This window comes from Eleutherodactylus coqui, chromosome 1 (genome assembly GCF_035609145.1).
Source record: "Eleutherodactylus coqui strain aEleCoq1 chromosome 1, aEleCoq1.hap1, whole genome shotgun sequence".
Taxonomy (NCBI): Eukaryota; Metazoa; Chordata; class Amphibia; order Anura; family Eleutherodactylidae; genus Eleutherodactylus; species Eleutherodactylus coqui.
Window position 1 is genome coordinate 491,129,371 of NC_089837.1, and position 21,211 is coordinate 491,150,581.

General features: G+C 44.1%; 1 protein-coding gene across 1 annotated transcript in view; it reads left to right on the forward strand.

The window, feature by feature from the left end:
* PGR (progesterone receptor) overlaps nucleotides 1-8,306 on the forward strand; it is a 77,566-nt gene extending 69,260 nt beyond the window's left edge. The window contains exons 7-8 of the mRNA XM_066586570.1: nucleotides 75-232; nucleotides 7,831-8,306. Coding sequence (XP_066442667.1) covers nucleotides 75-232; nucleotides 7,831-7,986 — 314 coding nt within the window. The 3' untranslated portion in view covers nucleotides 7,987-8,306. The remainder of the gene's footprint in view (nucleotides 1-74; nucleotides 233-7,830) is intronic.
* The last annotated feature ends 12,905 nt before the right edge of the window (nucleotides 8,307-21,211 follow it).

A 21,211-nucleotide genomic window follows, 5' to 3' on the forward strand; every position in this document is an offset into this window, starting at 1 on the left:
GGCTTTCATGTGTTTCGATTGTAGAGATACTCCTTTTTATTTTTTTATATAGATAATTCTGTCTTTCTCTTCAGTTCCTTTGGAAGGTCTTAAAAGCCAAAGTCTTTTTGAAGAGATGAGGTCAAACTACATAAGAGAACTGGCAAAAGCGATTGGCTTAAAGCATAAAGGAGTTGTCGCAAGTTCCCAGAGATTCTATCATCTTACTAAAGTTATGGACTCCATGCATGAAGTAAGTGCTTGCTTCTTAATTAGTGCGTCCTCGTTTATGTTACCAACTGGGGGTTGAAAATTTTGTATCTCAGGGATGCATTTAGAGGAGGTTTCCTAGAACCCAGAAACTACCTTCTGTTGAAGCAGCCACAGAGGCACACCATACAACCACCGCTATATGTGTATGGACATTATAGAATCCGGAGCATTACATAATTGGCCTGTGGGTAGGTAGATAAAGAGTGAACAGTAGCAGTCTTTACTTGAACAGTAAAGTGGCAGTACAATAATTCGAACTTGGCAACACAGACTCTAGAACGTGGCAACACAGCAATAGCCTACAGTAGGTAACTTCCTAGGACATACTCTACTTCCACGGTCAGGAAATTCCAGGATTTCTCTAGAGCTTCTTTCAGACCTCTAGTTCTCGCTTTCAAACTCCACAACCATGGCTTGCCCTGCAGTGCACTCAACACAGAGAACACTCAACTCAGCTGCTCACTTTTCAGTAAGGCTCACTCGACTACAGCAGGTAACTTCACTTAACATTTCACTTCATTTCTCGAAGGCACTTCACAACAGCAGGCACTCCTCCACTATACGGCCAAGCATTATGCTCATGTGTGTGCCACATCCCAGCATTTATACCATCCACTGGCTCGTACCTATGGGGTCAGCTATGTCCTAAAATTTGTCGATAGACTCGCTTGAGGATCAGATATGCAAATCTTAAACTGGGCACCAGACACAGTCCAACTTCAAGATTGGTCCCGAATAGAGATGAACGAGCATACTCGCTATGGGCAATTACTCGAGCGAGCATTGTCCTTAGCGAGTACCTGCCCCCTCGGAAGAAAAGATTCGGGTGCCGGTGGGGGGCGGGAAGCGGTGGAGGAGAGCAGGGGGGAACGGAGGGGAGATCTCTCTCTCCCTCTCTCTCTCCCAACTACACAAAACTAACATTTTCATCCATCTTACAGGCGATAGTCATCCATTGTTGAATGGCTACAATCCAATTTTACTTTCAAGCTGCATGGGAATGGGGAAATCAATTAGGCCATGTCACCAAAATGATGGCCATTTTGAATTCCACCATCTTGGATTCAACTCTGATTTTTCCATTGGGAAGGTAGGTGAGTGATATAACAAACCGGCATAGAATTTAATGAGAAAAACAACAGTGGGCTTCATTTTAACATAACTTTATTCCTATCTGAAGCAGAATGTGTTGAGATCATCCTTATGTCAAGTAAATGAAGCACATGTGTCATTGCTGCAGATTTCAATCGATGCCACCCAATCTCCCATTACCCACAGTGGAATTGCAAAATGTTTTTCCAACTTCCAAGAAACAGGTTCTATGGCTGATAAACCAAAATCTGGATGACCAAAAAACATTAGTGATGAGGCATCAGCATCCGCTGCTCTGGCCTCATTCAGCAAGAGCCGACAACGTAACAATCGACATCTGTCTCAAGAATGTTGGGTTAGCTGTGTCTGCATACAGTAAATTGTGTCTACAAATAAATGTCATCCTTACAAATTGCAGCTGCTGCAACACCTGACAGAGGAGGATCTCAACGCGCTCTGCTTAACATAACACCACCATTCACATTGCCTGTAATGAAGAAAGTTCACCGTGGTAACAAAAGAACAAATAAAGTTATGTTAAAATGAAGTACAGCACTCTACTTCTGGTGAAATTCTCTGCCAGTTTGATATATCACACCTACCTTCCCATTGGAAAAATTAGAGCCAAATCTAAGCTGGTAGCATTCAAAATGGCTGTCATTTTGGTTAGATGACTTAACAGGTTTCCTGCTTCTCCTGTAGCTTGTATGCAAAATTAGATCACTGTCTGCCAAACTATTTTCATTCTGTATCAGTGTTTCTATACTTTTGAGACACCCTGTACTTTGAACTAAATAAAATTAAATTACATGTACATTAGTCGTCGACCATCACAGGTTAACCTCTTTGCTGTTCTAAACCGCCAAGAACATTAGACATTAACCTGGAATTCCAATCCAAGGCCAACAGGACATAATATATATTAACCCATTATCACCCTAGAATTTCTTTACCTCCATTGATCTACAGATATTCGGTGTTCATTTCAAAACCACTTTAGGCCACTAGAAAAAATTATTTGGAATATAATCAAGAACTTTTAAAGCGTTCTATTAGCCTTCTGCACAGTGGGCAACAATAGGTTTCAAACCTTACCTTGAAAAATATTGGACTAGCCCTTGCATCTTTACCATACTTGGGCACATTTATAAGTATAGTGGGGCTACATCTAAAAAAGGGTTATATATCACATACAGATGTAGCAAATGTTAACTTGACACTCAATACATTAAACACATTATTTCATCAATTTTGAAACTGACACTCAAACCAACAAAAGTAATTGAGAAAGTCAAGTTAAAGTTTGCAGCAACTGTTATGGACCTCTTATGGACCAAACAGTAAATTTGCAGCACTTGGTTCTGGGCGTTAGTCACAGCCGAGGACTCAAAGAAGAAATCAGAAGCGTTTTTAGTAGTGAAGAGAGAAAGCGGAAGTCCTACTTCCACTATTTGACCCGGCAATCAAGTGACCGCCAGGAGCTTCCTGCCGCAGCAGAGCTGCTGGGTCCTACCAGACCTAGATCAGCTCTGTTAGTGACTACTGTCACTGCAATGCGATATTTCTTCCTGTAACTGGGGCTCTTATTGATGCCCCAGCTTTGGTGGACAAGTATGAAATAAAAAAAAGGTCTTTTATGATGTCATGGGTAACATCGATGTTAAAAAAACATATATATATATATACATAAAAAAGAAAACAACCCATCATCAACCAACCGAAACTGCGTCCTGTTACCAGAGACTATACAAATTATATATCAAAACTGCCGAAACAAAATGAGGAACCCATTCCCATACTTTATTTTAGCATAACTATATTAATTTTAAAAATAAACAGCCATACATTTAAAAAAAAATCTTTGTTTAAACTTTTTTCCTCTAATAAAACAAAAAAAATAGAAAAAAAATTCAGTGAAAAAAAGATATTAAAAAATAACCCTACATGTCAGGTGGAAAAAATGCAGCAAAAATAATTTTGGTAGCCAAAAAAAAGTAAGGCAGTAAAACCACCAATGCCCCAAAAGTGTCTGGTCCTTTAAAGGGGTTGTCCCGAGGCAGCAAGTGGGTCTATACACTTCTGCATGGCCATAATAATGCACTTTGTAATATACATTGTGCATTAATTATGAGCCATACAGAAGTTATCAAAAGTTTTATACTTACCTGCTCCGTTGCTGGCGTCCTCGTCTCCATGGTGCCGACTAATTTTCGCCCTCCGATGGCCAAATTAGCCGCGCTTGCGCAGTCCGGGTCTTCTCCTCTTCTCTATGGGGCTCCGTGTAGCTCCGTGTAGCTCCGCCCCGTCACGTGCCGATTCCAGCCAATCAGGAGGCTGGAATCGGCAATGGACCGCACAGAAGCCCTGCGGTCCATGGAGACAGAGGATCCCGGCGGCCATCTTCAGCAGGTGAGTATGAAGACGCCGGACCGCCGGGATTCAGGTAAGCGCTGTGCGGGTTGTTTTTTTAACCCCTGCATCGGGGTTGTCTCGCGCCGAACGGGGGGGGGGTTTAAAAAAAAAAAAACCCGTTTCGGCGCGGGACATCTCCTATAATACCAAAACACCCTGGTCCTTAAGGGGTCAAAGATTTAGGTGTCATGTTAATGTTTGCCACAACTGTACATCTCAAGGTAACCTTGAGGTCTGCCGTCTCATCTTCTTTCTTTCTTTTTAATTTTAGATGTAAATGGCTAAGTGCATTCTTGGCAAAGAACAAAAAAATAAACTTCCACCAATAAACAACGTGTTCTGCTGACATGTAAACATGTGATGCCCAAAATACATGCAGGCTAGTCATATGATATTTCACCAGTATTTAAAGGGTAGTGATTAGAGATGAGTAGTGCCTTATGCGAGTACCTGCCCGCTCGTCTCTAAAGATTCGGGGAGTGGCGGGGGAGAGCGGGGAGGAACACCTCTCTCTCACTCCACCCATCCCCCCCCCCCCCCCCCCCCGCTCCCACCTGCTCACTCCTGCAACTAACCGCTCTCCCCCACCAGCACTCGAATCTTTAGAGACGAGCGGGCAGGTACTCGCATAAGGCACTACTCGCTCGAGTAGTTTGCCTTAGTGAGTACGCTCGCTTATCTCTAGTAGTGATCTGTGTCAGACGGCATCCAGTCTGATACACTCCATCCATACAGAGCATGTACACACTTGTTAAGTGCATCGCAATCTTTGTTGTATACAGGACATTTCGGTAAGATCCAATAGGTTATTAGTGATCATCCCATAAGTAATAGACCCTAGTGATTGGCTTTAAAGTCATCTGCAATTGAGGCTGTCTTTGTTACGCCCAAGTTGGATGCAAAACACCTTGCGCGGATTGGACGTAATTTGTTTTACTAAAAGGACAGAGATACACAAAATATACTAACAGGGCGAATGCAAGATATTTATAACAAAACCAAAAGTGCTGCTAATGTAATGAGATCCTACCTAAAAGCAGAGCACTCAACCTGATAAGGGTGGCCACATGTCAGGAACCTGGGGCAACCCTGAATGCCAAGATGGAAAAAGGTGTAATGTTTGCTACAATAAATAACAATATACACAGCAAAGATGTTCTTAGAATGGTAGAGTTGGAAGGGACCTCCAGGGTCATCGGATCCAACCCCCTGCTCAGTGCAGGATCACTAAATCATCCCAGACAGATATTTGTCCAACCTTTGTTTGAACACTTCCATTGAAGGAGAACTCACCACCTCCTGTGGTAACCTGTTCCACTCATTGATCACCCTCACTGTCTAATATCTAATCTGTGTCTCCTCCCTTTCAGTTTCATCCCATTGCTTCTAGTCTTTCCTTGTGCAGATGAAAATAGGGCTGAACCCTCTGCACTGTGACAGCCCTTCAGATATTTGTAGACAGCTATTAGGTCTCCACTCAGCCTTTATTTTGCAAGCTAAACATTCCCAGATCCTTTAACCGTTCCTCACAGGACATGATTTGCAGACCGCTCACCATCCTGGTAGCTCTTCTCTGAACTTGTTCCAGTTTGTGGATGTCTTTTTTAAAGTGGGGTGCCCAGAACTGGACACAGTATTCCAGATGAGGTCTGACTAAAGAAGAGTAGAGGGGGATAATTACCTCATGGGATCTAGACTCTATGCTTCTCTTAATACATCCCAGAATTGTGTTTGCTTTTTTTGCTGCAGCATCACACTGTTGACACATGTTCAGTCTGTGATCTATTAGTATACCCAAGTCTTTTTCACATGTGCTGCTGCTTAGCCCAATTCCTCCCATTCTGTATGTGCTTTTTTCATTTTTCTTGCCAGATGTAGGACCTTGCATTTCTCCTTCTTAAATACCATTCTGTTAGGAAGAGTAGAGGGGGATGTTAAACAAGCAATCAATGAACAAGATGAAGTATTGATGCAGAAATAGCAATTGGTCAGGAGAAAAATGTTCCAACACCCCAAATATCCTTAACACCAAATAGACTTATCTGAGAGTGGAACAGGACAGGAGCAGCTGACTAGACCAGAAGCATGTTCCAACTAGAAGTATAATTAGTGACCTTGGGAGCCAGAATAAATTCATACATGCACACCGATTGGCCGGCTGTGACACAAGCCTCCCAGTCAACCAATCCATGTACACACGAGCGGAGCATTGCTCTAATGCCGAAATGATATTGAGCATGCACTGGTGTGCAGATCACATGGGCCGGGGCAGATGCCATGACATCACCTCGAGCCCAATCCAACACTGCCAGCAAGCTGTGACAGTTTTCTCCTGGACCTTTTGGTCCTGTCTTGTTTAGCGGTCATCATGATTAGAGATGAGCGAGCATACTTGCTAAGGACAATTACTCGATCGAACATTGTCCTTAGCGAGTACCTCCCCGCTCAGAAGAAAAGGTTCGGGAGACAGGTGAGTTGCGGCAGTGAGCAGGGGGGAGCGGGGGGGCGGGGAAGAGGGAGAGAGATCTCTACTCCTTTCCTCCCCGCTCTCCCCGGCCGCTCCCTGCCCGCCGAATCTTTTCTTACGAGTGGACAGATACTCGCTACGGGCAATGCTCGATCAAGTAATTGCCCTTAGCGAGTATGCTCGCTCATCTCTAATCATGATGTCTTGGATACAGGACTGTGGAGCTGATGACCTAAGGTGGCAACCCTCAAGTACTGGGTGGTTGTGTATCTACAGTACTTATCATGTCACCACTTTTCCAGCGGACTTATTGGCAGACATACTGTAAATTTACCTCTCGTTCTGTTGGGGATTTGCTGCTCATTAATGAGCGCCAATCCACACTACAGTATGTCAATCAGGGCTCATAACTCCCTTTTACATGTGGTAGGTCATCGCTAGTATGGGGGGAAGTAATTCTTAATGGAATTGTTTGTCCCTATATGATATGCATCTCTCATCAGCATATCCCCCATTTTCAGAGGTAGATATACTGCAGAAGAGCATAAACGATGCGGTCAACTTTGTAGCATTTACTCGCTTGTTGCCTGATCACATACATGTTTACACAGGCTGATGGGTGAGAAAAATTTCACCCGCTTGTACAAAAGAGCCTTTCTTTCCTGTGAACGTGGAGTCTTCAGATATTTAATTTGCTTCCATGTAATGTAATGATCCTGAGTTACAACCTGTTTTAACATTTTTGCTGTGTTCACAATTCTGCTGGTCACCATTGGAAACAGTCAACAGGTTTGTCATCAGACATTCCACCTTTTATTAAGCTTCTAGAATGCCTACGATTGCCAAAAAAAATGCAAATTACAAGAGCAATCGCTGTGTTCAGACAGCTAGGCAACAAGTGAATGCTGCAAGATTTCAGCTCTGAAGTCCGCAGCATTGTGAACACAGCCCTGTAACTCGTGATTAGTACAAGATACTATAGATATAATATATCTACGAAGGTAACTTTCTATGTAAATTTATTTTATAAGTGAACTTGTAAAATTGTGAAGGTCTTTAAAAGTGAATTTCCACTTGAACCATTTCCAATCCAATTTTGGATTCAGGGTTTCCTAAAAGGTTTTGTTATACAATGGTGCCATCTGCTGGCTAAAACCAGTGTGTGTGGGCCAGAGAGGCTCCGACAGCAGAGTGGCAATTGACGGTAAGAATACCCAGTCGGACGTCTTCTGACATTGGAGCTGTACAAGCTTCAATCAGAATGTAGGAAGACATCAGACAGTGGATTGGAAAGGGTTAATCTATTTTGTATAGGACAAGAACAAAGTCATATTTGGGTACAACATTATCATCCACTTTGCATTAAGGGAGTTTTCCAGTAATATTTTTTCCCCTCTCTTGTCTGTTTCTAGTACTGCAGTTCACCTTGATTGACTTCACTGGGGTATGAGCTGCAGTACCAGACACAGTCCATAGACAAGAGTGGCGCTGTTTTTGAAAATAATGCAGATCCTTTTAATCTTGGCCAATTTCTGATAAGGTTCAGTTCATCTTACAGGCGGTGCTGTACAATGCATTAACTTATGACTTTGTCTTATCGAACACAGCTGGTCAAGCAGCTCCATCTCTATTGCCTCAACACCTTTCTCCAGTCCCGAGCGCTGAGCGTGGAATTCCCAGAGATGATGACTGAAGTAATATCTGCACAACTACCCAAGATCCTGGCCGGGATGGTAAAACCGCTCATCTTTCACAAAAAGTGAACGTTCCTATCGTTTCTATCGCTGACTTATTTATTTTCGGGTCGCTAAAAGCTGTTTTGTGGTGACTCCGGTCACGTCGTAATTTGCCGCATTTTTCATGGCACTAAAGATGGGCAGAAGAATTCGCACTCGAAGAAGCCACTCTGAGACCAGGGTTTTTATTCGGGTTGGTTATGCCATTTTCCTACCAGGTTGTATAAATTGCTACACGTTCCGTCGTTGCCAGCTGGCTACTTCATATGGCGCTTTACAATTACATTGTTTTCTGCTTCAACTGTATGTAAAGTGAACCTGACTCATTAAACAGATACAACATTTCACATATTGTTGCTAGTTTTTATGGCGGATGGAAAACTTTGAACAGGGGTAAAGGTATGAAGGTTTGAAGACCATGGGCTTCTTATCAACCACCATAGTTATTATGCACTGGAGCCAAGTTGTATTGCAATTAGAGATGAGCGAGCATACTCGCTAAGGCGAAGTACTCGAGCGAGTAGTGCCTTTTGCGAGTACCTGCACGCTCGTCTCAAAAGATTTGGGTGCCGGCGGGGGAGAGCAGGGAGGAACGGGGGGGGGGGGGGAGATCTCTCTCTCACTCTCTCCCCCCCGCTCCTCCCTGCTCACTCCCGCAACTCATCCTCTACCCTGCCGGCACCCAAATCTTTTAAGACAAGCGGGCAGGTACTCGCATAAGGCACTACTAACTCAAGCAATTTGCCCTAGCGAGTATGCTCGCTCATCTCTAATTGCAATGCATTTGAGAAAATGTTATTAATCTTTATGGGTATTTTTGTAGACCCTGCACTTAAGCTGTAATGACGTAAAGGGGTTTTCCAGGCAGAGCCTGCTGTAAGTGCCAACATGCGTCGGGTCAGAACGGAAACCGCTGCTCCGAACCCTGTGTAGTGGATGGCAAAGATCCCATTGATTTCATTGAGAGCTGTGCCTGAAATTACAAGTGCTGGCTACTACATGGGGGTCGGAGCAGCAGCTTCCCTTTCTGAGCATTATGTATCCTAGCTCTGATAGCGGGCGCTGCCTGGAAAACCTCTTTAAGTTGGCCATACGCATTGAATGAAAGATGGGTAACCTTGCCAATTTTGGTGGGCAAGCCAAACATGTAATGTGCATACTGATGTCCCGACTTTTCCCGCAATGTCAGAAGAAAGAAGGGCCACTACTAGATATGTCTGACTACATCTTATTCTCCTCTCTGAGAACACATGCAACCAGGCCAAGCATGCAAATGTCTGCTGAAAGAGTCTTCAACCAACAGCTATGTAAAGTGTATAACCAATGAGGGGCTATGGACCTCATTTAAACATGGATTACAAGATGCATATGGCGACAATTTTGGTTAGCGTCTGCGATGGGTCATTTTCTTTTTTATGTATATATTTTTATTTTTCACCTATTTTTGTAACCATTTTTTGACCCCCATGATGTCATATAAGACCTCTGGGGGTCATTCACATTGTCTTGTTTTTTCTTATTTCACACTTTTCCCCTGTAGCTGGGGCATCCATAGGAGCCGCATCTATAGAAGCCCTAGTTACAGGTAAAACATCCCCCTGTAGTGACAATAGTCACTGGCAGAGCTGAACTCGGTTTGCTAAGACCCTGCAGCTCTCCTATGGCAGAGGATACTCAGTGGTCATCTGATTGCCAGGTCATATAGTGAAAGCAATACTTCCGCTTTCCCTCATCTCTCATTTGAGCTCTATGTAGCCTGAAAAGGAGAAGGCAAAAGCGTTTGAAAACAACTAAAGCCTTCTCCTCAGGGTCCTTGGCTGTTTCTGACAGCTGAAGGTCTGATCTGCTCCTGCTTGATTGCAGGAGCAGAGGCTTTAATCTCGCACTATTTGTTTGCTATTGGCCGGGACTAAAGCTCAAGACCAAGCGCCATATATTTACCAAGCTTGGTCGTTAAGGGGTTAAACTAATTATTGATACTTTTATGTAAATCCTTTCAAGATTTATGCCCCCAAGAATCCATAAAAGACCTTGTTTAATATTTAAACTATAAACTTATTTTTAGTTAAAGGGGTGGCCCTACTAAAAGAAGTCATCCCCTATCTACAGGATAGGGAATAACTAGTTGATTGATGGGTGTCCAACCGCTGAGACCCCCATCGGTCACAAGAGTGTGAATCCAGAAGATCCCCCAATTAATTCAGTGGTGGTAGAGCACGCGTGATTGTGCTCCTTTTATTTCAGTGGGACTGCTGGAGATAGCCGAACACTTGAATTCAACTATCTCCGGCAGCCCCATTAAAATGAACGGAGTGATGCCGCACATGTTTGACGGCCACTCCATTAATTCAGGGGCCTTCTATATCTCTGTTCTTGTGATCAGTGGGGATTCCAATATTGGGAGGCAACCAATTAGATAGTTATCTCCTATCCTGTGAACTGGGGTGTAGCAAGGTCAGGTGATACCCGGTGGGGAAATATTTTTTTTGTCACCTGCCCCTTAACCCCCCAATTTTGAAATTATTAAAAAAAAGGAAAAACTCTGTCTCTTCGTTGATGTCTCTCTGCTCTTATTCTGGGCATGTCAACCTTTTTATCCTCTCTGTCTCACTCCAGTCATGTTTCTCTTTTCTGCTGTCTCTTTCTACCATGTCTCTCTCTTCTCTCATTCCTGTCACCTCTTTTTTGTCAATCTGTCTCACTTAAGTCATGTTTTTGTTTCTGCAGTCTCTTTTACTGTCACGTCTCTCTCTCTTCTCTGTCGTTTCTCTTTCTACTTTCTCCTTTGCTTTCTCTTCTCTCTCCTGTTTCTTAGCCGTCATGTTTCTTTCCTCTGTTCTCTCTCCTGTCCTCTTTCCTCCGTATCTTCCCTGTCTTGTTGCTTTCCTCTGCTGTCTCTATTTTGTCATAGTTCTCTCCTCTGCTGTCTCTTTCCTCTCATGTCTCTTTCTTGTCATGTCTCTCTCTGCAGTCTCCTTAGGCTGTCTGTCCATGGGCTTTGCAATATCCCGTGGTGGATCTCCGCCGCGGGAGCCGCCGCCGCCGGGGAGCAGGAGCCAGCTGACAGTTCTCCTCGGTGAGCCTAGCTAACAGATAGGCTGAGCGCGGAGAATTGCGGCAATTCCCAGCATGCTGCAATTTGCCGGCCACAAGCAGAGAATCGCTATGATTCTCCGCTCGTGGACAGGGGGGCTATAGAAAGCACTCACTGCGTTCCCTGCAGCTGGATTATCGTCGGGGGGAATGCAATGCAAAAACGCCCGTGGACAGGAGCCCTTACTGTCATGTCTCTCTCAAGTTATATTTCTCTGCAGTCACTTTCCTGTCATGTCTTTCTCTGCAGCTTCTTTCCTGTTATGTCTCAATCTGCAGTCTCTCTCCTGCCATGTTTCTTTCCTTTGTCTCTTCCTTGCCATGTTGCTTTCCTCTGCTGTCTATCTTTCTCTGCTGTGCCACTCCTGTCATGGCTCTTTCTTCTCCTATCTCTCTTTGCAGTCTCTTTCCTGTCATGTCTCTCTCCTCTGTTGTCCCTCTCTCTCCCGTCATGTCTCTCTCATGTTATATTTCTCAGCTGTTTCCCTCCTGTCATGTTTCTCTCTGCAGTCTCTTTCCTGTCATGTCTCTCTCCTCAGCTGTTCCTCTCCTGTAATGTCTCTCTCTGCAGTCTCTTTCCTGTCATGTCTCTCTCCTCGGCTGTCTCAGATATCCTGTCATTTCTATTTTTCTCCTATCTCTCCCCTCAGCTGTCTCTCTCCTGTCAGTCTCACCTCTTCTCTCTCCTCCGTCTGCAGCAGGGCGACCCCGGTCCTCTGTGCCTCGCTCCTCCTCTGGTCTCTTTGGCATGGCTCCTCGCGGTGGTCGCCGAATGCTGCTGATGTTGCGTTGAGTAGGGGAGGAGTACAGGGGTTTGCAGGACCACAGCTGAGCTGTCACCCCCATCACTGATAGCACTCGGAGCGGGCCGCCCCTGCCGCACCCAGCTTCCTACGCCATTGCCTGTGAATAGTGGATAACTTCATTTAGTTGGACAACCCCTCTAAGTAGTTTTACACTGAGACATCCATCAGAGAAACCACATCCTTGGCTTCTGTCAAATTGCTCCTTTAATCCAGCACAGATTCCCTTTTCTGGAATTAGTTTTTGGGGCATGGGTGGTTCACTGCCTTCCATACTTTATCATGATCCCCAGTATTGTGAGCTTCAACCAGCACCAGGTAGACACATTGGACACTGGTCTATAAAGGAAGAAGACATCCAATGCAAGTTTGCTCCTTAGTCAAGAGCATAGCTAAGGAGGGGATGGTAGGGCATGTGCCCTAGGTGCAATTAAAAAAGAAATAGGGGGATTCCGAACATACACTCCAATATAGTATGTGAGGCTGAAAAAAGATGTCCATCCAGTTCAGCCTGTTTCCACACCCCACCCTTGTTGATCCAGAGGAAGGCAACCCACCCCCACCCCTCAGTGGACAGAGGACAATTTATTCTTATTCTGGGGGAAAACTTCCCGACTCCATAATGGCAGTCAGAATAATCCCTGGATCGACATTTGAGATCAACAGCTCTGCTGGTTATTTAATGTCTATAACCTGTAATGTTGTAGGTCTCTAAAAAGACATTTAGTCCCCTCTTAAACTCCTCTATCGATTTTGCCATCATCACGTACTCAGGCTGAGAGTTTCAAGGTCTCACTTACAGCAAAGAACCCCAATCAACACAGCACTAAAGTTTAAGCACTCGATTGCTGACTACTACTGACCTTTACCCCTACAGCCTGGCATAATCACACAGAAGAAGAGCAGTGCTAAGTCACCTCCTGCCTCTGACCCGTAACAACTGTTTGCTGCTCCTAACCTACAGCCACCGGACAACACCCCCCCTCTCTAACCCCCCCCCCCCCCGATATAATCGCACAACAGCAATATTGCACCGATCTCTCAACAAAATAAAGCTGATATAGCTTTTCTTCAATGATTTTCATGCTTCCATTAAATGAACAATGAATGATTGATCATTGTTGGATTGTTGGCTGTGTTTACTTGGAATGATTCACTAGGCAACAAAAAAAACCCCGCAATTTTTGTGTCTAAGAAAAGTTTGTTTGTTCCTATTAGCTTGTTGTAAAATATAATGGAAAAAACCTTTCATTTCAAAAAAGTTTGCTTTTGTGGTCAGGACATCGATAAATAAAAATATATGATTTTGAATTTCGATTGTTTCAAGGACACACACAGTGAGAAAAGAAATTACTTACAATCAGGAGCCAAAGTTATTATACAATGCAGAGTATGCCCACACAGTTGAAAATTAATGAAAATGTCTAGTTATTTCCATTAAACCCTTCCAGTGAGTCACTCTGCACATCTCAAGGAATACTGTAGTGTCAAATTCCTGTTGCAAGTTCTGAAGTACGATCAGTATGGTTGGGAGGTAATTGGAAACTTCAAGATGGTTGCTTTCCCAATGGGTCTTCAGGGTAGTTTCACAAAGTTTCCTTGCTAGCTTTGTTTTTGGGATAGCAGAGCCAAAACCGAACGCTACCATCGATTAGAATGGCCTGAGCATATTGACTTCACTATCGGATGAAGCAACGTCAAGTGGGAACCCCTAGTAGATCCTAAGATGGATCTGATGCCACCTCTTCACATAAAACTTGGGCTTATGAAACAGTTTGTCACAGCTCTAGATAAAGAATTTACAGCGGTGAGACATCTACTAAACTTCTTCCCGAAGCTGACTAAGAAAAAGGTAGACCTTTGTGGGACCACAAGTCAAGAGGATCATAGAATGTCCGAAATTTCCTGACATGCTCACAGAAGTACAGAAAGCAGCTTGGAACAGTTTTGTTGCCGCGGTTCAGGGGTTCTTGGGAAATCACAAAGCAGACAGCTATGTGGAGTTGGTGGAAACGATGGTGAAGAAATACCATGCTATGGGCTGCAGGATGTCGCTCAAGGTTCATATCCTGGGTTCTCATCTACATAAATTCAAGCAGAACATGGGAACATCCTCCAAGGAACAAGGAGAAAGGTTCCACCAAGATATGCAGCAGTTTGAGCATCGCTATCAGGGACAATCCAATGAGAATATGATAGGCAACTACATCTGGGGGCTCGTCCGTGAAAGTGACCAAGTACACAATTGTCAATGGAAAAGAACCAGACATTTTCATTAATTTTGAACTGTGTGAGCATACTCTGCCTTGTATAATGACTTTGGCTCATGATTATAACTACCGTAATTTCTTAACTTTCTGTGTACGTCTTTGAAACATTCAAAATTCAAAATCTTATATTTTTAATTATCGATGTCCAGACCACAAAAGCAAACTTTTTCTGAAATGAAAGTTATTTTCCATTATATTTTACAATAAGCTAACAGGAACAAATAAACTATTCATAGACACAAAAATCACGTTGCCTATTATTCAAATTTCAAGGGTCCATTGATTTTTCTTTAGTGAGGGGGCGGTAGGCTGCCAAATTGAATCTTTTTATCACGTGAAGGACAACCTAGCTACACCTATGCCTTGACATAGCAATTAGAATAAATTAATAGTATACACAGTATATGGGGTCTCAGTGAGTATAATCACATCACACTTTTATTACGTTCGTGCCTTAGTTTTAGCTTCGATTAATGCAAACTGCATTCAAAATTCAAAAAGCAAAGATCATCTGCAAGGCTTCACTGGGATTCTCAATCATTTGTGCAATTTCAGGAGACACAGGAAATAGGTTTGCTCCTTTCAAGTATGGAATTAATTTTTGCCAGATCCTGTTTGAGATGCAATTACTAAAATGACAGCCTATTCTATATGGCTGCAGTCTCTGCACAATGTTCATAGCAAGCAATTTTAAGAACCTCTAAAGCCATTCTACACATCACTAGCCGGCATAATTCCTGTCAGTCCACATACAGAAAATTCATGTACCATGCATTTATTTACAGCCTGCAGCACAAGCGTCATAGGGGTGGTTATAAGAATTTAAATGCCAATACATGCACACACCTTGTTCCCCTGAAAATAAGACATACCCTGAAAATAAGACATAGCATGATTTTCCAGAATTTTTCAGGATGCAAAATGATTTTTTTAGGCTTTTTGAGGATGCTTGAAATATAAGCCCTACTCCAAAATTAAGCCCTGCTAACAGGTAATTAAAAAAGTCAATTTAAATAGTATCCAGGTAGCTATACATGTAAAAAAGGTAAACCTTTTTGAATAAAAATTATATATATATTGGCATTTAATTTCTCATAACCACCCCTATGACACTTGTGCTGCAGACAGTAAATAAATGCATGGGGTGTATATATATATATATATATATATATATATTGCTGTTGTACCACCTATGTGCCACTGTTAGGACCTTCAGTGAGAGGTCACATGATCTTCTTCACTATAATCTTTTGCTGATTGGCTACAAAATATACATATGAAAGACAGGTCCTGTACTGATGCTGATGTGATGCAGCAGTTTTGCAGAGAGACCTACAGCCATGCTTTGTATGTATCCGTATGAGTGAGGTAGCAGTCACCGACAGTGATACTCTTAGCATCGGAGCAAGAACAATCTACTTGTGGGAAGATATCTTTCAGTAGCTGCAGTCATTGATTATGAAAGGGTCTATCGAAAGGAGAGACTTCAGTGGGAATAAAGAGATTGGCAGAGAATATTTCAGGGAGAGTTAATGGGGTTCTGCAACTTTTTACTATTGATAAGCTGATTCCATCTAGCTGTCATGCAACAGGGCTAGACTTCTGCCTATTACAGAAGTGTAATAGGCAGCTTCTATTGAAATCAATGGGATTGATGCCTTCAGGTACTGTCAGGGTTTGAACCTGGGAACTTCCTGGTGAGCTATTCAGCCTGCGAGTCAGCTCCCCTGCTTAACCTTGCCCAGTTTCTTGCTCCTGCAACCCAACTCTGATTAGCTCCACCCCATATTGATTGGACTTCTTATAAAAACTGTCTCTCCCTCAGTTTGGGATTTTTGTGCTCCCTGTCTTTATTCAAGCTCTCCTACTCCTCCTTACATGATTGCTGCTACCTACTATTACCAACCTCCAGCTAAATCCTGACTACGCTACCTGCCTGCTCCCTTATACCGCTACAGATACCTACCATTACCAACCTCCGGCTTATTCCTGACTATGCTACCTACCTCCTCCCTTGTACTGCAACCGAAACCTACCATTACGGACCCTTGGCTTTCCTTGACCATGCTATCTGCCCAATCTGGTTACAACACGAGCCTCCGAACTCGCTCCCGAGCCTAACAGGTACACTTCTGACCATGACCAGTGGGCCAGACTTCCATATCAGTAATCAGAGCTGCAAGTGCAGCAATAGGCAGCCGCACTCCCATTAATTTCAATGGGAATGAAGCTGACTATTACACGTCCAACCCTGACCAACGATGCAGATGTCCAGTCCAGCTGCATAAACAGCTGACTGGACAATCAGTTGATCATCAAGATTTTGAGAAACCGAACCCTGGCCAAGTCTTCTTTTGCTGCTGATCTGTCTAAGCATTATAGATTTTTCTAGCGACTCTGCTCACATTGCATGGCCAAAATACGTGAGTCTGGTCATCTTGGCCTCTAGTGATATATCGTGTCTTCTAAGAGTCAGGACTTCTCTATTTGTTACTCTTGCTGTCCAGGGTAGAAAAGTATATAACTTCAATAAAAATTGCACACTTGCTGTCTGCACACATGCAGTATGCTTAGAGAATGGGATTGACATAGGGAAAGTCAAAACAAGGCTCCTAAATGGTTTTGGTTAAATGGGTTTTATTAAAAGAATACAGAGATTTACAGTGTTATGTGGTCCTGTTCTTCCCCATCTGATATTGTTTGTATTGCTTTGGTTATATTGTATCCTTTATTATTGAGCTATAGGTAACATATGTGTATGTGTAGGTTGATGCCATCCTCTACAGGCCATGAAAGGAAGTGTTGATTATTCTATAGTTATGTTAATGCTCTTATTGGCTAAGGTTCGTCATGTGGAGGAAGACACAGGGTGGCAGCATGCCAGCATGAGGATTATTGCGTTCCAACACCATTGACGTTAGAGTTGGAGAGAGTAAGTTTGAAAGAGGAAGCAAGGTATGGAGAGAGTGGCGGACAGCTAGGTCACCAACCTCAGCCTCACCAACCACAGAGAAGATCCATAAACTAGTATCTAGATGTGGCTGCAAAGGACCCACAGATTCCATCTCACCCTTTGCTCCCATCTGTGCAGCCAGTGAAACGATCCATGTGATCACGCAAATAAATGACTCAGATGAGTTTGTTTTATCAAAAATTACAAGAGACTGTGTGATACCTGAATCAAGACTTTGTTCTTCTCAAGACTATTTTCTTCCAGAAATGGCTTTTATTTGATTTATTGCATGTTGGCTCCCATACTTCCTCCATCTAAGACAATATTGTCAGCAATGATGCATCCCTACGATTATACCTATTACCACTGCCAGAATCAAGAGCCCAGCCATCTTGGATCGGTCAGCCGACTCCAGATGTGTGTTCAGCCCCAGTACAGGAAGATCCCATGATCTGCATCATGGCACCCAATTCCTGTTACTATGCCAAATCCTGCCTGTAGCTACTTACATCCCTGAGGGCTATTACTACAGTATGCAGTATCATCAAGATACTCAGAACTTTTTGATCAATGGGTTATCAAACTTATAGAACCCCATACACAAAATAGATATGCCCCTTTTGAGGTTTTTCTCAGCTGTGCAGGGAACTTTAACACAACCCCTTTCAAGCTGGAGGAAGTAAATTGCACTGTGAAATAAAAAAGTTTGGGAAATAATGGCTTATTCTCTTATCCACAATCATGTATGTCCACTTGGTGCTATCTCTGTGCAGCGTCCGAGGAGTAGGCCCCAGCCTAGGAGACAGCAGGCTATAGATGTTGGCCTTGTCACAGTGGACCTACCGTTTCCCACCCGGAGGGTAACCAGGGACACGTCCAAGGGCCGAGGGCAGACTATTTAAATAGGGAAACCCACTGGTGGATTACCTTATTCCTTTTGTCACATGTGACGCCACTGTTCCGACCTCCGTGGTGACTTCTCGATATCAGAATAAAAAGTCCAAGCGCAGACTTGAAGTTTAAAGGCAAAACCAGGAACGGTCGGTAAAGCCGTTTACTGGAACACAACTTGAAATGCAGTCCACAACAGTCCACAATTTACATCCACCGGCAGGGTATTCAGTGCAGGAGAACACATGGTGTGACAGGCATAAAATACGGGAGGACAGAGTGAATTACAGAGGCAAAGTTATCTGTGTTTCTCTATTCCCAGACACCTTCTAACAAACACTCACCAACTCTCTACCGGTACACACTCATGGACTTGAGGAACACACCCAGCACTGCACGGCGGGAACTCGCACTTGTTGCGGATTCTTGCTCTCACTTAATCTTCCTTGAGAGGAAGAAAAAGCGGTCCAAACCACCCGTTCGATATCCTCTCAGCCTCTTCCATATTCATTACACAGACTGAAAGTGTCTGAGTGTAGGCCAGCTCCAGTCCAAAGACTCTCAGGAAGGACAGACAGGAAAAAGTTCACTCTTGCACCTTGCAACCACACATATATAACAAGGTCACATGACATACAAATAGATACTTTTCCAGATATTACCCAGACAGTAACCTATTCAGTGCTGCAGGTGTGCAATACACATCATATTCACTCACATAGACACTGGCAACACATAGGCACAAGACTACATAGATCACTCAGAAACATACAGAAGCTTCCCCACATTCACTTCTGTACACTAAAGCTCCCCCCTACTGAAGAAAAAGCTGACCACGGCGACTGCTCAACACAGAGTGTATACTCCGGGGTGGAAATTTTCTCAGTGCTGTACTTGTTAACACTCAATCATAGAGTGTGCAAGGCAAAACCTGTTAATACAACTCCCTCTTTTGGTTGCTATACAAATCTTAACCCATCCAAATGTACCCTGACTATTTTAAGATGTCACTTTTTATATGTAGTGTAATTTTATGACAGCATGTAGAAGAATATTGGAATGGCCATACCGTTTTGAGACAAAGGTTGTTAGGCTGGAAATAATCCAGATTGCACTAACATAAGCTATGGGGCACTTACATAACTCTTCTCCCCAAAGACAAAAGAAAGAGAATACATCACTATATCTACATGCAAAATAGAAAATGGTGATTGGTAGGTTAGAAAAAATGAAGGGTAAGTGGAATGACTATCACTTCCCAGAAATCTCGTGCAGGGTGGCAACCTGAGGTATATACCCCCAGCCGAGCTGAGTAAAGAGAAAAATGATAACAAGGCTGTGTTTCCTGTAACAGAAAAAAATCACAGACTGACACTGGAGTATTTTGTAATTAGTAGGGTAGCGTCTAGACTGGATGTCTGACATACACCATACATACTTCAAGCAAGCATACATATTCCTTAGTGCAAAAATTTACTTTATACTCTTTTCTTTCCTCCTGCACAGTAACTTAAACATTACAACTTTTCTAAACTTTAAGGCTGGCTGCACATGGCCGTGATGGGCTCTGCCGCGGAATTCCGCGGCGGAGCCCATCACGGCGCCCCCCAGAGACCCCATACTTACCTGCGGATCCGGCGTCCTAGGTCCCACATGACGCTTCGGTGTGACACACCGCAGCGTCATGTGACACGCCGGCCACGTCACATTACACGCCCACAGCATCACATGACGCGGCCGGCCGTGTCATATGACGCGGCGGCGGTAGGTGGAGAGGCGTTTTCATGCTATCTTCCGCTGTGCTACAGTGGAAGATAGCGTGAACGGACGGCTTCCATTGACGGCAATGGAAGCCGTCCACGCGTACACACGCGGCAAATAGAGCATGCCGAGGGTGAGGACGGGAGATTTTACGGTGTGGAATTCCGTGGTGGAAGCATTGAGCTAGTAGGTTCAATAGAACCTAATAGCTGCGGGCAACGCAGCGGATTTCCGCTGCATATTACGCGGCAGAAATCCGTCCGTGGGAAGGAGGCCTAAAGCAGTAATGCTATCAACTATTGAAAAACATAATATGGAGACTTTTTTTCAAACTATGCAGAGGGAGATATTTAATTTTTCAGTCCTTTTTGGGGCTTAACTTGGAATAACAATAAAGTCTTGAAATATTTTGAAAATCCATTTAAATAAACAAAACATGGCAAGAGTCTCTGCAGAAAAAGACTTGCTATAAGGCCACCTGCAAACGACCAGGTCGGATGCTGCTGAGAGTATTCTCGCGGCGGGATCCGACCCGCGCCCCTGCACTGGCTCACCTTCTTCCGCGTCTTCTCCTCTCTGTGATGTGCAGGCAGCCACCCAGCCGGCGCATGCGCAGAGCGGAGCCGGCGCGTCTTGAGTGACATTTCTGTGCAGGCCTCCGCGATTTGTTTTCCGTGTGTGCTTTCACGTGGACAAATCGCAGCCGTCTGCATAGGATTGCGTTTTGCAATGCAATCCTATGCAGGCGGGCACGGCGGAAATACTGCGGGAAATCCCGCCGCAGAATTTCCGCCCGTATGCAGGGGGCCTAAGACAGGAGTCTCTATTTAGCACAATGTAGACACATGGTGAGTAGCAGTAGGCTCTTCTATCTCTGAACTGGAACTGAAGCCTGTAGGAGTAACACCACTGCTCCATGAGTCTATTTACAAAGATGAGCATAAGGAGGGACTCTGCCATAGGAAGGCTCTTATCTCCAAGTCTCCGGGATTAGTGTTCGTTGCAGACGAACGTGGCCCAAAGCAGCCATGGTCCTGCAGCTACCGTGTAGCAGACAAATCCTGCATGGAACTTTCAGGCTCTGAGGCTGGAAAAACTTGGTGGGCCTCTGAGTGGTCTACATAGTCCCTTCAGACTTGATTGCGCTGTGCAGTAACATACAGGGTCCTCAAAGTCCTGTACAAGGGGACGTAACCCTGGAGGAATAACAGCTCTGACCTCCCAGTTGTCCCTTTGGATTACGATCCACAGCACGTAGAAGGGCTCTTCTCTGGCGGTCATCTCTTGAGGCAGCCAGCATTTGCCCTTCCTTCGAGGAGATGGATGTCGGTGGGGTTCGCTTCCTATCTGGTGCTAGGCCTCCAGGCCTAATAAAGTGCTTTCCAGAAGGCTCCGGGCCGTGTTCCCTCAGCAGTGGGAAACAAGTGCTGGCAGTGGCATCGCCAACCCTTGCAGCTCCAGCTCGTTGCCCCAATAGAAGC